We start from the raw sequence: 14,350 nt of genomic DNA on the forward strand, positions 1-14,350 counted from the left end.
AAGTTTTATCAGGTACCACAGTTCTAGTAATTTAGTTATAGCCCAACAAAAATAGTCTTTCTATTAATTGTATTGGTGTTCCCTTATATTGAGGGCCTCACTGCAGATCTTAATGTTCAGAATAACATTGCTAACAGAGTAACTCTGCTAACTGGATAGCATCGCTTGCCACAGGCAGCAGATTGATCCGGCTGGGTGTCTGCGAGCCTAGCGTGTTGTCGAAGATGAAGCAGGCTGTGAGCCGTGCTGTGAAGCAGCCGCGCTCGTGCGAGGCTGGTGTGGGGAGGCGAATGACAGTAGCTTTGCAGATGGAGTCCAGCAAGTGGGAGCACTGTGGCACCAAGGGACTTGCAGAGAAGGACGCAGCGGTGCATGCTGACGGGCAGTTCGCCATGTCCGGCTGCCAGAGCTCTTGGCCTTAAATCAAGCAATGAGAGAGAAGCAGGGCAGCTTTATTTAAAAAAAAAAAAAAAAAAAAAGTTATGCTGGAGATGCAGAGCTGGGCCAGCTCTCTGAGCACCCTGGCGTGGGGCTCGCTCCGGCACCATCTCCCCCAGTGTGGCAGGGGCACTGCTCAGCCTGAGGAACGCTCACATTTTTGTTGGCATTTTCAGCTTTAAAGGTAGTAATTAGCCTTTCTGAAAGGCTGGCTTTGTAGGAAATGAGCACAAAAGGTATTTTCTAATTAAATTATTTATTATTCTTTCAGCAAGTGACTTTCAACTGACTTGCTTTTTTTTTCTTTCCTGTTTTACTTCTGTGAATAAATGACTTGCTGCAGTTACCTGTGCTGTTTAGGTCCTGTTAGTTAGAAGTCATATTTTTAATCTGAATAAACTTCTAGTAATTAATTATCCCAAATATTGTTCCACAATTAGTTCATGTACTGAATGCTTATGTATAATGAGTTAATATTTCTGGATCTACTTATTTCAGTGTGTGTAGATTTAATAGGCATATTCTGTCACTGAGACATCCTGTTCCTTGGTAAGCTAGCAATAAAACCAATTTAAATCACTATAGGCAGAGCTGTCAGTACACCCACTAAAAGCACTGGCCAATACTTTTAAGTCCTTTGTTCACTTATTTGTAAGTTAGCCCAACTTATAGCAATTTATATTGAAATTTTCCGTGACAGTGTTTGCCTCAGGCAAATTTTTTGAAGGAAGCTGCTTCTGAAATGCTTCAGCCGTCTTGGAGAACGTGATTAGGAGAAAATCCAAGGGACATTTTCTTGGAGATGCTCTGCTCCTCCGTGCTTTGGAGCAGAATCCTGAATAGAAGGGGGAGATTGGCTTTCACGTGAGGCATGTGCGTGGATGTCCGTGGGCAAACCTGCCCAAGTTTCTTAGCGCTTTGTAGCTAATTTCCCAAAGGTTCAGCCCAGCATGTAGTGCACCATCAAACGGTAGAGCTTGTCACTGCAGGATGGTGAGGAAGCCACAGGGGTAGACAAATTCGGAAAAGGGTTGGATATATTCATGGAAATCACTATTAACCACACACTGCTGAGATACAGTATTGCTGCTCTCTCCTGCCCAGCAGAAGTGGGTTTTGCTTTTATGGGCCAGCATAGTGTTCAACCCTGTCTGTCTGCTCCGTGGCCGCATAAGCGCGGTGCTGGCATGTTACTAGGGGAGATAGGGAGAAGATGGGAGCATCCCCTGTGGTCTAAAATGGGGATGGACCCACAGCCAAGCTTTGTGCTTGGGATGGTGCAAAGCAGGGCTGCTGCAGCCTTTGGTCCAACCCGGTGTGGCTGGTCTTACCCTACATCAATCTCTGCATATCGATGAGTAGCGTTTTGATGAGTGTCACCTGGTAAAGGTGGAGGTGAATGGACAGCGCTGGTGGTTTATTATAATTTCCAGTGGGGCCACTCTGCTATAGCTTGGTAAAGGTCTGTGGGGACAGCATGTTTCTGTTTCTTCTATAAGAACATGTCCAGTTGCCCCCCAAGCCTTTTCTTTGAAAGCATGAGGCTAGAAGGTTGATGAGGTTGATATTTCTATCCCTTCCTCATTTCTGCAAAGTTTTGCACGCCTGTCGGAATTTTTCAAGCTATTTCTTGAAGTGTGGGCATAACATCTGGACACCTGAAGTGAAATGCAGAAATAATGCACCTCACTTCTACTCAACACTCCCTATACAGCCACAAAACTAGCAGGAGCATTAAACCCATCCAAGAAGTTCCCTTGTTTGATGGTGACTGCCAGTTTTCACTTACATTTTCCATTCTATCAGATATTTTAGAATCACATCTGTCTTACTGATGTTTTAGTATTCTAGTTTCCTAACTGAGATTTGGCAAGCCTGTGACATCAATGCCAGTTTTGATTATAATCCCATCAAAATGGTGTGGAGTTGGTTTGCTGGCATGGATTTTATTATCTTCTGCAAAGGGGTCTGTCAGCTGTCGTATCATTTTGCTCTGTTCCAGATGAAGCTGATCGACCTACAGTTATGTGGGTAATTTCCTCGCTCCTAAATATCATGGGAAAATTCTCAGCTCCATCCTGGGGGGTGCTACAAAGTATTCAACTAGAGCAAAGCATTTTTAATGTTTATTTCTTAGAAACTGCTGGAGAGGAAGATAATTCATCATCAGAAAACTCATGAATTATCTGGAGGGGCTTTCCATAATGCAGAACAATGCGCTGCGTAGTTGGCAAGTTATCCATGTGTATTCACAACTCCAGAAATTCCCTGTTTTGATGGATTAAAACCATTATTATGGCTACTTGTGATACCCATCTTAAAAAAAAAAAAAAAAAAAAAAAAAAGTTTGGAAAAGTTTTTCTATTGTTTTGGTCTTAGACATTTCCAGATGTTTAGCTCAGCTTTCCATAATTTCTAGCTCATTCAGTGAGAGATCTGTTGGAGTAAAGAGCATGTGGCCGTAGAGTTGGACAGTAGCCTAAGATGGTGTCTAAATGCATCATCAGGAATGGCACAGAAGACCTTACTTCTGGCATTTCAACACTGCCAAGTTCTTCCTTCAGCAACCATAATAGCACTCTTTTAAGGTAGATTTTGGCCGTCTGTGCATCTGCCTGTGATTTTTATAAAAACTGCACTCTCTTACGAGCAGGTCCTGCCCTAGCTGAGGCTCTGGGCAGCTTGCTGCCCGGCGCCAGGGAGAGAGAAGATGAGAGCAGAGCAGGGAAAGGCAGAGATGGGGAGCACCTCCCAGGAGAAGCAGAAAAACTAGCCATGGCCCTTTGCCAAAAAGCCAAGTATTGGCCTTTCTAGGTACTGTTGTGCAGGTTTGTGTGTAGCAAAATGATGTTGAGCTCATTGCCCTGTTTATATACACAGTGGAATTACTTACATTAGGGATACGGTCATTGAACCTCGGTTATTTTGAAAATCTGGATTTTACACGCTTAATGTAAAAATCAATGCTCTCATGAAATCAATAGGGACTATTTAGCTCTCAGCTGTTTTGAGAAATGAGATACCGTTCCAGCTCAGCTTTCTTCTGTTCGTATCGGTAACTTTAAAGTTTTCTTTCTTTTTTTTTTTTTTTTTGCTTTGCATCTATATGAGCTGTAAAACTTTTTAAGATTAAAACACCTGGAAGTAATGCTTTCTTTGCACCAAATAGCACCACTTGCTGAACATCCTAATATCAAATATACTTGGCTGTCGAAGCAAGCTTTTCTGTCTGTGAAAATGAGACATTTCTGTGTCCAGCCATTTCCTGTAACACGAGTAAAATAACTTGAGGTCATTTTGGGTTCTTTGTCTGTCAGGTCAGTTAACAGTACTGCAAAGGTAAATGCAAGCTGTGTATAAAGAATTGGGTTAGATTCTGGGTATTTCTGTGATCAGTTCAGTATTTGTTAAAAAAAAAAGTGCCATTTGTTAGATGCATTAATATCTAATCAGAGTAGTAATTTAACACTGTCTTTCCAAACTGGAATTTATGCCCCATATTTTATAAATATTCCCTATTATTTAGACTCACTCATGCACTTTTCAACCAAGTGAAGCAACCTCATGATATAATCAGCAGGTCTGCAAAGTTTGTGCTTGAGGAGTGGCTTTAGGTTTGTAATATTGCAAGGCAGTCAAAGGGCAAGGAACAGAGAGAAAATATATATGTCTCTTCTTCAGCAACAGCTGAGGTTATACAGCAGAGCAGTAATGTAAACACATATTTTGAAAATGCCTCAGTAGATGTTGCCTTACTTCTCCATAACTGGAGTCTCCTCTGCAGTAAGTTGCGGTGAAAACAGCAATTTAAGGTCTGCGGTGAAAAACTGATTGCCAGAAGCACAGCAGTTTAATAAATTTTCTGTAGGAACAGTAAGCAGCTCGGCAACTCCACATCTTTCCTATTCAGTCTAAACTATTTTGCAAGAAACTTACTTTTGCAAACTCATTTAAAACATCTTTCTGTTTTTAAGATGAATCAGTTTAAACAGGCGAGCCTGTCATTCCCACTTACTACAACGTGGGCATTTCAGGGTGTGTTGAAAACTCCCCTCCAGCTGCATTTCTGGGGGTGAACAGCTTGTCGGTCTCGCAGATTTGAGTGCGTGCCTGTGGGCCGGGGCGGTGAGGAGGAGCTCGCCATCGCCAGAGGCCGAAGTTGGACAGAGGTTGGGTTTGCAGTCGGGTTTGGGAGATTAAACCTCACCTGGGCTATTCTGGCCTCCCACAAAGGTGCATGTTTTCAACTTCTGTCCTTTTCTGCTCTGACTTCTCCTCCGGTGTCTTTCCCTTGCCTTCTCACTTCCCTCCTTTCTTTCCTTCTCTGTAGGCACCGATATTCTTTACATCGGCCCCGTGAAAGGTGAGCTCCACCTCAGTAGGACTTTGTGCTCTGTCTCTTTTCTTGGTTGTGTCTTTAGTTGATTTTCCTGCTCCTATAAAACTTTTGATTTCCATTTGCTTCATCTTAAAGCAACAAGTGATTGCTGGTAAGTCAGTCGCCGCAGCACTCCAGGTGCTGCAGAAACACGGCAGGGAAGTGCTGCCTCCCAAATTTTGCAGCACGGAGGTTGGAATCTTTTCCCATAGATTCAGGCTGAAATGACTTTTCCATCAGTTTTGCTCTTCAAGAAGAGCTGAGAGAGAGAGAGAGGCAGCTTTTCATGGGAAAACAAGCAGTGCAGTGTTTTCTAACTGTGAAAAAAAATCATAAAAATGGAATCAGAAGGGTTTTCATCTGTTTGTTGAATTGGCTTTGTATTGAGCAGATGCGGTTTGGCCATAAGCTAACACAATGTGTTTATCCCTCTTACTGGTAGGAAACATATATTCAAGCCCAGGACTGTACAGCAAAACCATGACACCTACCTATGACTCTCACGATGGCAGTCCTCTGTCACCGACTTCAGCGTGGTTCGGAGACAGTGCCTTGTCGGAGGGGAATCCAGGCATCCTGGCCGTGAGCCAACCCGTCACATCCCCCGAATCCTTAGCAAAAATGTACAAGCCACAAGCGCTTCTTGATAAAGCCAAAATCAACCAAGGGTGAGTTAAGGGTTTGTTTTTCTTCTTTTTTTTTTCTCCTTTTTTTTTTTTAATGTGTGGTTTTAAATTGCATTCTTGCACGAGTCATTGCGACTTAGCCAGAGCTTTTTGTATGTGTAACCCATTGTTGACAATTTGCAGATGGCTGGATTCATCCCGATCTCTTATGGAGCAGGAGGTGAAAGAAAATGAGGCTTTGCTGCTCCGGTTCAAGTACTACAGCTTTTTTGACCTGAATCCGAAGGTACAGATTTATTTATTTCACTTGTACCTTGCAAGCAAACATTTCAAGCAAAGGCAGCCTGTATCTCTAATATTCATTTGTGCTGACGTGTCCTCAGCCCCTTTGAAAAGTGGTAGCGTGTTTATCAAACCTTGGGTGTACATGCTTACGTGTTACCAGTCTGCTGAGGTTTAGATATTGCTTGTGTTGCCCTAAGGGTAGTTTAAATGGCAAAGGCTTTTCAATCTCAAACTGAAATATGGGTTGAAATAAAAGGATTAACAAACAGGTTTGTCTTCTAATTATGCTTGAAGCATGAAAGATCATGGGTCTTCCCATGAAGCTTGTTTTATAACCATCCTGTGTTTTTGTGATGTGCCGTAGTACGACGCGATCAGGATCAACCAGCTCTATGAACAGTCGAAGTGGGCTATTCTGCTGGAGGAAATCGAGTGCACGGAGGAAGAAATGATGATGTTTGCCGCGTTGCAGGTAGGAGACAGCCCGGGATATTAATGTTTGTGATTAAACTTCATTGTAGCTTTTCAGACCTCTCTACTGCTGAATACTGATGAATGTGGTAAGTTTAATGTGCTGTAAATGGTGTGTTAGAGGCTTCATCTCGTCTTTGGTGGGGAACTTGGACTTCTTGTTCTAGTAGAAATTGGACTGTTTCCTAATATTCACTTGAGCTTATTAGGTAGTTTAAGTATTTGTTGCTTTTTATTTCTCATGAAAAGGAATTTAGCTTGCTTTTACCAAACATGTTTATGTCTATCTTGACTTTTAGTTTTGTCCTTTTTTAAAAAATCCCAGTAAGTACATTAGGTTACTGAACTGTGAGTTTCTGGCATGCTGCCCCCAGAACAGCTGGTGATAATCTGTGGGTTTCCCAGAACTATTTATTTATCTGTTTTATGAAATACTCTATGTGATTTACCATAAATCATACACCTGCTATTGACTTCTGTAAGACTGGCAGCCCATTTACTACGTGTGGTCTGGCATTCCTCATCGCTGTAGGCTGCGCGAGCGTCCCCTGCAAGGGCAGGGCTGTCCCCATATGAGCCCTCGGGGCCTCTCTCCTGGGAAAAAAGAGCAAAAACAGAAATGTAAAGACTCAGTTTACCTCTCCCATTGGTCCAGAGTAGATAGAGCATGGTAGTTACTGTGAGATTAATACTACCAATTTCGTGGCTTTCTCTGGTAAAAATAGATGAGGTGCAAGAAGGTATAAAATATGCACACAAGCACAGCGCATTAGTTCAGCAGCAAAACTGGCTGGTTCTTATTTGATACTGTCACGAACGTGGGTAGTACTGTTTAATCAAAAGTTTGTATATTCAAAAAGTGCTAAACAGTTATTGCCAAAAGAAAAGAGTAGCCCACGAGGTTTAGAGCTGTCCTTCGGCCATCCATCCTGTGGCTACCACCAACCCTCGCTGCAGCATCTGGTGAAATCCTCATGGAAATGAATTGAAAAGAGCAAAGCCTGTTGCTGGCTTTATGGGTTATCTCTCTGGTGATGCCAGGAACACGATCCTGGCTGTGGCGGAGAAATTTTGCAGTAATCCCTGGAGATGGTCACTCTCTGGATGTGTCTGCACATGGGAGAACCGTTTCCTGGCTGGATCCCCTCTAGGAGGGCTTGCGGAGAGCAGCCACGCTCCTTTTACAGACGGGCTTGGGAGGTGCCGGATCTGCGTTCGATTCCTGCCCTTCTTCCCTGGCTTGTTGTGCTGTTGTCAGAGAACTCCCACCTCGGAGAAGAAGGCAGTTGGGTTTAGGGAGCAGGATTACTACAGCTTCCCGAAGATGCACCGAATTGCCCGTGTGTAGTGCTTGCTGTGCCATCAACAGATTACGAATACGACATGGGTGGATAGCGCTGTGACCAGGCTTGACGCTTGCATCTGAGGCTCATCCCTGACTCAGCTGCCCTCGGTTCTCTGCCTCAGCCAGGTTCTGCTCCCGTGGAGGCTAAGGACCAAATTCCCACAGGCGGCAGTGAGAGCTGGGCTTGCACCTCTTCGGCGTCCCCCGATCTGTGCTCTACCTGCAACACCCCATGCAGTGAGGCGTTGCACAGTTGTGTCTGCTGCCCGGTACCCAACAACGGCACGTCCGGCAGAATCAATGAGCATGCTTGAAATCAGCGCCGAGAGCAGCACCACGTCATGCAGAGCCTGGGGTGTCCCCGGTAGTGTTCACTGCTCCAGTCCCCGGGGAGGTGGGTCACCAGTCTGTGCTCAGGTCCCCATGCTAACGCTTCGAAATGGGATCCCCTGTTCCATCCTAAGGCGGTGTGGCTTCCCTGCAGTGTTTCACGCCGCCTTCGGAGTTTGTGACAACACGAGATCTCTAGCAGATCGCAGCAATGTTGTTAAATACTGCACATTCACAGAGGCTGTGCTTTGCCTTTCAGTACCACATCAACAAGCTGTCCATCATGTCGTCAGAAAATCACCTAAACAACAGTGATAAGGAGGTCGATGAGGTGGACGCTGCGCTTTCTGATCTAGAAATTACTTTGGAAGGTGGCAAAACATCAACAATCCTGGTAAGGGTTTTGGGCAGATGATGATAATGTGCATGCCTTACTCCCCCTTCCTTTGACTTGCTTCCCTCTAGCAAAGCAGGAATAATAATCTTGAACTGTGCAGGGAGGAATTTTTCCAGGCCTCTAACCATTTTTGTTTCCTTCCTCTCCCTTTTTTTTTCAATTTCTGCTGTTACAGCACGAGAAGGTTGCCCACAACCGAACAGAGCAATACAGAATAATATTTTTAGAGCAGAATATTATTTTTATAAAACTAGATTATATTTTCAAAAATGCCAAAGAGTAATTTAGGTTGGAAGGGACTTCAGGCAGTGTCCACTCCAGCCAACACTCAGAGCAGGGCCAGCGGCAGAGCTGGAGCTGTGCTCTAAACCTGGATACAACATAAAAGGCTCTTTGACCAAGGGCACAAATTCAGCCTGGGGCTTCATTTAAGCTGCTGGCTGTAGGACTGCTTCTCTTTTTTTGGTGTTCCCAGCTAATTTAGCACCCAGAGGCAGGCACTGAGAGCTCAGAACCCCTTCCCACGTGCCCTCCTCTGCACTCACTGACTGCTGCCGCAGAAGCAAAGTGCAGTAACACTTTTTTCTTATCAGGATGATAAGACCAAACTGTGAGCAAGGCAGGCTTTTCAAGTGACCCCCAGGACCCACAGGCTGCTTGTGTGAGCATGGACAAGTTGCTCTGTCCTCTGTAAGCCTTAGCTAACCCACCTGGAAAATTGTGTGGAACGGGATCTTACTCAACCCTCGACATACCGAGCCACCATACTAGTGAAATAATGGAAAACTCGCGTTCTTCGTATGGCGTCTGTTTTTCTCTACTGACTTTCAGAAATACTGAATTCTTCACACCAATATTTCTCTTCCACTGTTTTCTAATTCACAACAAAGTTTTACAGTACCTGAAACAGTGGCCAGGACTTTCAGTAATAACTATGAATAGCTTAGATTTACGAAATTATATTTTTACCAGACTGGATTATGTGCTTGAGTGGTCTGTGACTGTATTTCAGAGGATTTCTTTGTTCTGATACGTTCCTTAAGACTAGTCTTCCCTCTTTAAAACTGCCTCTCTAAAATTTTTTTAAAAGGCCTCAAAATTGCACTGCAAAAGAAGGACTAGGTATGTTCAGACTTGGAATGTACATTTCCGTACAGAACAATTCCTCCAGCTAGTACAGTTTTGCATATTTATGCTATCTTTGAGTTTCACTTTTATGTTCTGATCCTTTTAAAACATAAAACCCCTGCAATTTTGCATTCTTAATTTTCCCTCACTTCATATAATTTTTAAGTGTTTGTGAAGGCTCCTTTGAAGCTAACATCCATGTATAGCCTGCTTTTCTGTCATTAACAACAGCCAAATTTTACAGTATTAACCTATACTGCTCCTTTTGGTTGTACTGTGGGGAGAACAGCATTGCTTAGGTGCAATTTAAATAGTGAGAAGTTTTCATAGATGAGAGACCTTTTCTTGCAAAATGGATTTGAAGCACAGTACTAAGTCCCTGCCAGATGAGAATGAAGAACACAATGATTCATCAGAAAAACCCATCCCTTTCTATATCAGTTGCTAACAGTAGCCATTTCCAGAGCCATTCAAGTAATTGAATATGGATAATGGGCAATTACTGGATTGTTTGTCTAGATTTTTATTTTTTTCCCCCCATGGTATCTGTAAACAGCGTTGGTCATTGCAGACTGAAAGTCAACTGACTTGCTGCTAAAATCTGTTGTAGCAATGTTTGCTTTTTTTGGTGATTCAGAAACCATTTAGTCTGATCTCGTGGGAATTGAAAAGGCCATCTTGTGTATTTTGTTCATCTAAAATACACGGGTATGTTAAGCTAAACTCAAGATGAAAAAGCAGGAAAAAAATGCCATTCTGAACTTGCAGAAAGCCTTTCCACAGTCTTCTGGGGTGGCTGGGAATGGCATCTTTCTCACTTGTTTGAAGCATAGGAGAAATCAGTGGGAGAGAAAAATTTCTATGCAAACGTGAGCCAATATGTGACAGTAAGTGACGTAACAGGTGGGAATTGGCTCCATAAGGCCAAAGGCCTTAAAAAAGGAATAAAAACTATTGTCCTCTTGTTTCAGAAGAGCACTTCTGTGCAATAGATTTGCTGTGTTTCCTCCTTCTGTGAAATAGCTTGTACTTTCCTAGAAGCGATTTTATGACCTGTGAGTCCCTGACATTTGACAGTGAAGCCCTTACCAAATTTCCTGCCTTGGAGAAATTCCCTCTGAGCAGTTGCATGTCACCGTCTAACAGACCGAATCGTTTCCCTCTTCGCGGGGCCCACCCACCCCACCAGTGACTCCTGGGCCTGGCAGATGAATGAATGGGATAATCTTTATTTGCAGGGTGACATCACTTCCATTCCTGAACTTGCTGACTACATTAAAGTATTCAAGTAAGTACTGATGGGAAAAGGTGCATGTGAAACTGGTAATATCAATGAATAATTAATAGTGATACCACTTAATGTCCATTCTTCCCTCCTGTCTCAAGATTTTGCTGCCCACCGCTGCATTACCGTGTGAAATGCCACTGAGCTGCCAGTCACTGTATGGTATTACAGCCCAGAATATCTGAACTCTCAGGGTATTAAAAGATTTTATTTATTCATCCAGCATTTGGCACGGTCACTGAATATTTAACACTAGTAAAAACACTCCAAAACATCTCACTGGATACTGCCCCGCAGTTGTTCAGTTCTTCAGATATAAAATCCAGGATGTTTCTCTGGTATTCCCAGCCCGGGCACGTGGCATGTACACATCCGCCTGGCAGAGCTGGGAGAGGTACTTTCTGCCTCCCTTGGCCAGACATGCCAAGAGGTTCCCATAACATCGTTAGTACCAGTAAATAAATGAAACTATCCTAAAATTAGGGGTGTATCTCATAGCTAGAAAACCTCACTCAAATACTTCTCCTGGTTTGAAGAAAGCAAATGAGTTATAAACAACTGGGATTCTGGTCTATCTGTTCTCTTCTCAGCAAAAGAAGCAGGTTTAAGTTGACCATCCTGCTCTTCCATTGCACTTAAGGGAGGTTTTTTTATAATTATTGTTATTTCTTTTTAACTTGGATGATGATACATGGAAACTGGGAACAGCAGTGTCTGGACTTTGACTAATATTTTGGCAGTCACAACTGTCTTTTGCAATTTAATGCCTGCTGCATTAAGGTTATGATGAAAGTTCTGGAAACTGTAAATAAACCTCAATGAAATTTCACAGAATAGGTATAGGAACAGAAGAAAAGCAGCGACAGCAAAATAGCTCTATAACAAGCCTTTATTTTATAATTGTTTGGTTCTGGAGCCAGAACCTGCTACTTGTGTTCTGAAAAATTCTTTCTCCATCTTGTAATGCGTATTAATAAGGTTAGTCCTACTCTCGGAGTCAGTCTGGGCTTGTGGTCTGTTTTAATTGCTGTAGCAAAGTTTCAGGGCTGGAGTCTGTGCCATGCATCCGAGTGGGTGCTTTTTCCCCTTAAAAAAAAGCAAGCAAACAAAAAGACTCGTTTCCTTTGATGTGCTTTATTTGCCAATAAAATTAGGCACAACTCAGGAAGCTAATTACTCACAAATTGGAGATCCAGTTGTTGGGGAGGGAGGAGGTAGGAGAGAAAAGATGTTGGTTCCCTCCTCTCGTGTGGTGTTGTACTTAACCTTTCCAAACACCACATTTGCAATTTGGCTAAACTCAGAAAGAAACCTCAAAAGCATTGGTTATCGCCTGGGAGCTCGACATCTCCTCGCCTTACTGCTACCAGCATATTTTTTCCCAGCTTAAGTTCTGCAGTTCTGTATCTGCTTCGTTTTAAGTGGCCAGCTTTCAGCCAAATTTGCTGCTGCAGCAGCCTGAGGACGGGGGACTAAATTCTGGGTTTTCTTTTTTTCCTTTTTTTTTTTTTTCTTTTAATCCTTCAACCAAATGGAAAGCCAGGTCCTTGCAAGTTGCTGACAATGGCTTCAGCTTGCTGCTATTTCAAAAGCAGCAGATGTAGGCTGAAACCTCTGTGTGTGTTCCCGTAGGCATCTGGCTTTCTCAGCAGGTACCTTAATGCAAAGGGCTCTCTTCACTTCATAAAGAAAGGAAAGTGTGGTATTGGAATTTGTTCCTAAAAATAAGAGCCAGGCACTATTTTGTTGCCAGAAACACTATGTAAATGACGCAGGGCTAGGAGTTGGCCCAGTTTTGGACATGCCTCTTGCGTTTTTCCATCCCACTTCATCGCAGAGCGGCTGCAGTATATGTCCCTAATAGCCCTGTTGCCGCTGCGAGGACTTGGGAAATCTCTCTGGCCCCTGCCAGCCGAGTTAATGCCCGGACCAGCCAAAACGCTCTGCCTGCAATTTAAAGGCCCCACCCCAAAAAGCCTGGCCTTGGGGATGAGGGAAAATAGTGATGGCAGAAGAAGCCAGCAGACATCCCTGAGCTCAGACGTTGATCAACAGTGTGGGAACAACGAGGCTCAGGCGCATACGAGCATCCTCTAATGCCAAAAAATTTGTGCATTTGGCCATTTCAGTGCATTTCAGGTTTGGCAAGAGGTCTCCTCCCCAGCAGGTTGTCGGGACTGCCCGTCCCTGCCGCTGATGCCAGGGACGTGCTCAGCCCTGCAGCATGCTTTTGCCTGGAGATCAACACGGGGAGCCCCCAGGGGGAAGCAGTTGGGCCCATCGTGTGTTTGAGCCTCATAGCTCAGGGTTGATCAATGGGCTGTGGGATGGAGATGCAAGAAATGAGAAGCCCCTGAATACTGGCTTTGAATAAGGATTAGAAATTTGGGGTTTAAGAAGTTCTGAAACCTGCGGCTCCATAAAGCTAATCCGTCAGTGGTATCAGTCATGCCTGGTGGCTGCTCTACTCTGCTGCTGGCTTGCTGGGCCATCGCCTGCTCTGCTGAGTCAAGCAAAATTTGTGTTTTGTATGGGAAGGAACTGAACCTTTTCTGATGTGAAGTCGAGTATTTGAAAAGAAAACAGCATATGTACTCATGCATGTGCTTGACAGACAAGTCTTACAAATGCTGTTCCTTTCGGAGCTGGAACAAATTGGTTCCTGTCTAATATAGCAAGTGAAGAAGACGATTTTTGGCTGTTCTATAGTTCTCTGGTCCCCCTTATCCTTGTCTCAAATTTAATGGGACCTCACTGGGATCAGTCCTTCCTGGGAACTTTGTAATTGCAGCTCAATTTCTTGACCTAACTTTACTGTAGCAAAGGGACGAGTTCAAGAAATCAAATGGTTGTTCAGCTCCTGGGCAAGGACTGAGTCCTAGCCCAGATTTTTCAAGGATGAAACTAGTTTCCTGGTGCAGCAGCTTCAGTGTGAAGACACAGCAGCATGGTTTAGGAGTCCAGCTACTTCCTAGTGTCCCTTAAACTAAACCCTGTCACCCAGAAAACTGTAGACCTTGTGTAGTAATATTGATCAACCTGTCTGGCAGGCCTAAGAAGCTAACACTAAAAGGTTACAAGCCATATTGGTGCACCTTCAAAGATACCTCTATTTCCTGCTATAAAAGCAAAGAAGAATCCAACGGGACTCCTGCACACCAGATGAATTTAAGAGGTAAGTGAAACATGAGCACTGCTGCATTTTATTCCAATAACAGTCTGCCACTCTTGCATCTTATTTTTCTACTGATTTATCGTCTTAGCCTCTAGACATCAGGTTGAATAGAAATGTTTAAAGAAAAGAAGGTGGCGGGGTTTAGTAGCGTGGCATAGAGTCACACTTCTAGAACATGAATATGTGGCGTGTGTGCCAAGGACACAGAGGGGATCGGATACCAACGGAAAGCACTGCAGGCTCCCCCGTAGCACAGTTATTCAGCGGGCTTGTGGGGATTGCTCTGAACAGTCCATTTATCTGCTGTAGGGCAAAGCAGAGGAGATCTGTGCGAGCACAAGAAGAGGGCTTGCCATTTTACTTTCTGTCATGCCTGTTCTGAATAATGGAAATAACTCCAGCAGCGAAGAATACGCCTGAGCCCATGCTGAGCTGGAGAGAACAGACCATTCTCTTTGTGTGCTGCCTTTAATTTTTTCCTGCTCTCCCTTG

General features: G+C 43.8%; 1 protein-coding gene across 6 annotated transcripts in view; it reads left to right on the forward strand.

The window, feature by feature from the left end:
• The window catches only part of FERMT2 (FERM domain containing kindlin 2), a 62,777-nt gene that overhangs the window by 41,553 nt on the left and 6,874 nt on the right, over positions 1-14,350 (forward strand). For 4 of the 6 annotated variants that reach the window (XM_062577716.1, XM_062577710.1, XM_062577712.1 and 1 more), the window contains 7 exons: positions 4,769-4,801; positions 5,259-5,484; positions 5,626-5,728; positions 6,092-6,199; positions 8,133-8,267; positions 10,637-10,686; positions 13,734-13,858. In XM_062577716.1, the coding sequence (XP_062433700.1) occupies positions 4,769-4,801; positions 5,259-5,484; positions 5,626-5,728; positions 6,092-6,199; positions 8,133-8,267; positions 10,637-10,686; positions 13,734-13,858 (780 nt within the window). The remainder of the gene's footprint in view (positions 1-4,768; positions 4,802-5,258; positions 5,485-5,625; positions 5,729-6,091; positions 6,200-8,132; positions 8,268-10,636; positions 10,687-13,733; positions 13,859-14,350) is intronic. The other 2 variants (XM_062577714.1, XM_062577715.1) reach the window with 1 other exon arrangement.

Source organism: Rhea pennata, chromosome 5 (assembly GCF_028389875.1).
Source record: "Rhea pennata isolate bPtePen1 chromosome 5, bPtePen1.pri, whole genome shotgun sequence".
Classification (NCBI taxonomy): domain Eukaryota; kingdom Metazoa; phylum Chordata; class Aves; order Rheiformes; family Rheidae; genus Rhea; species Rhea pennata.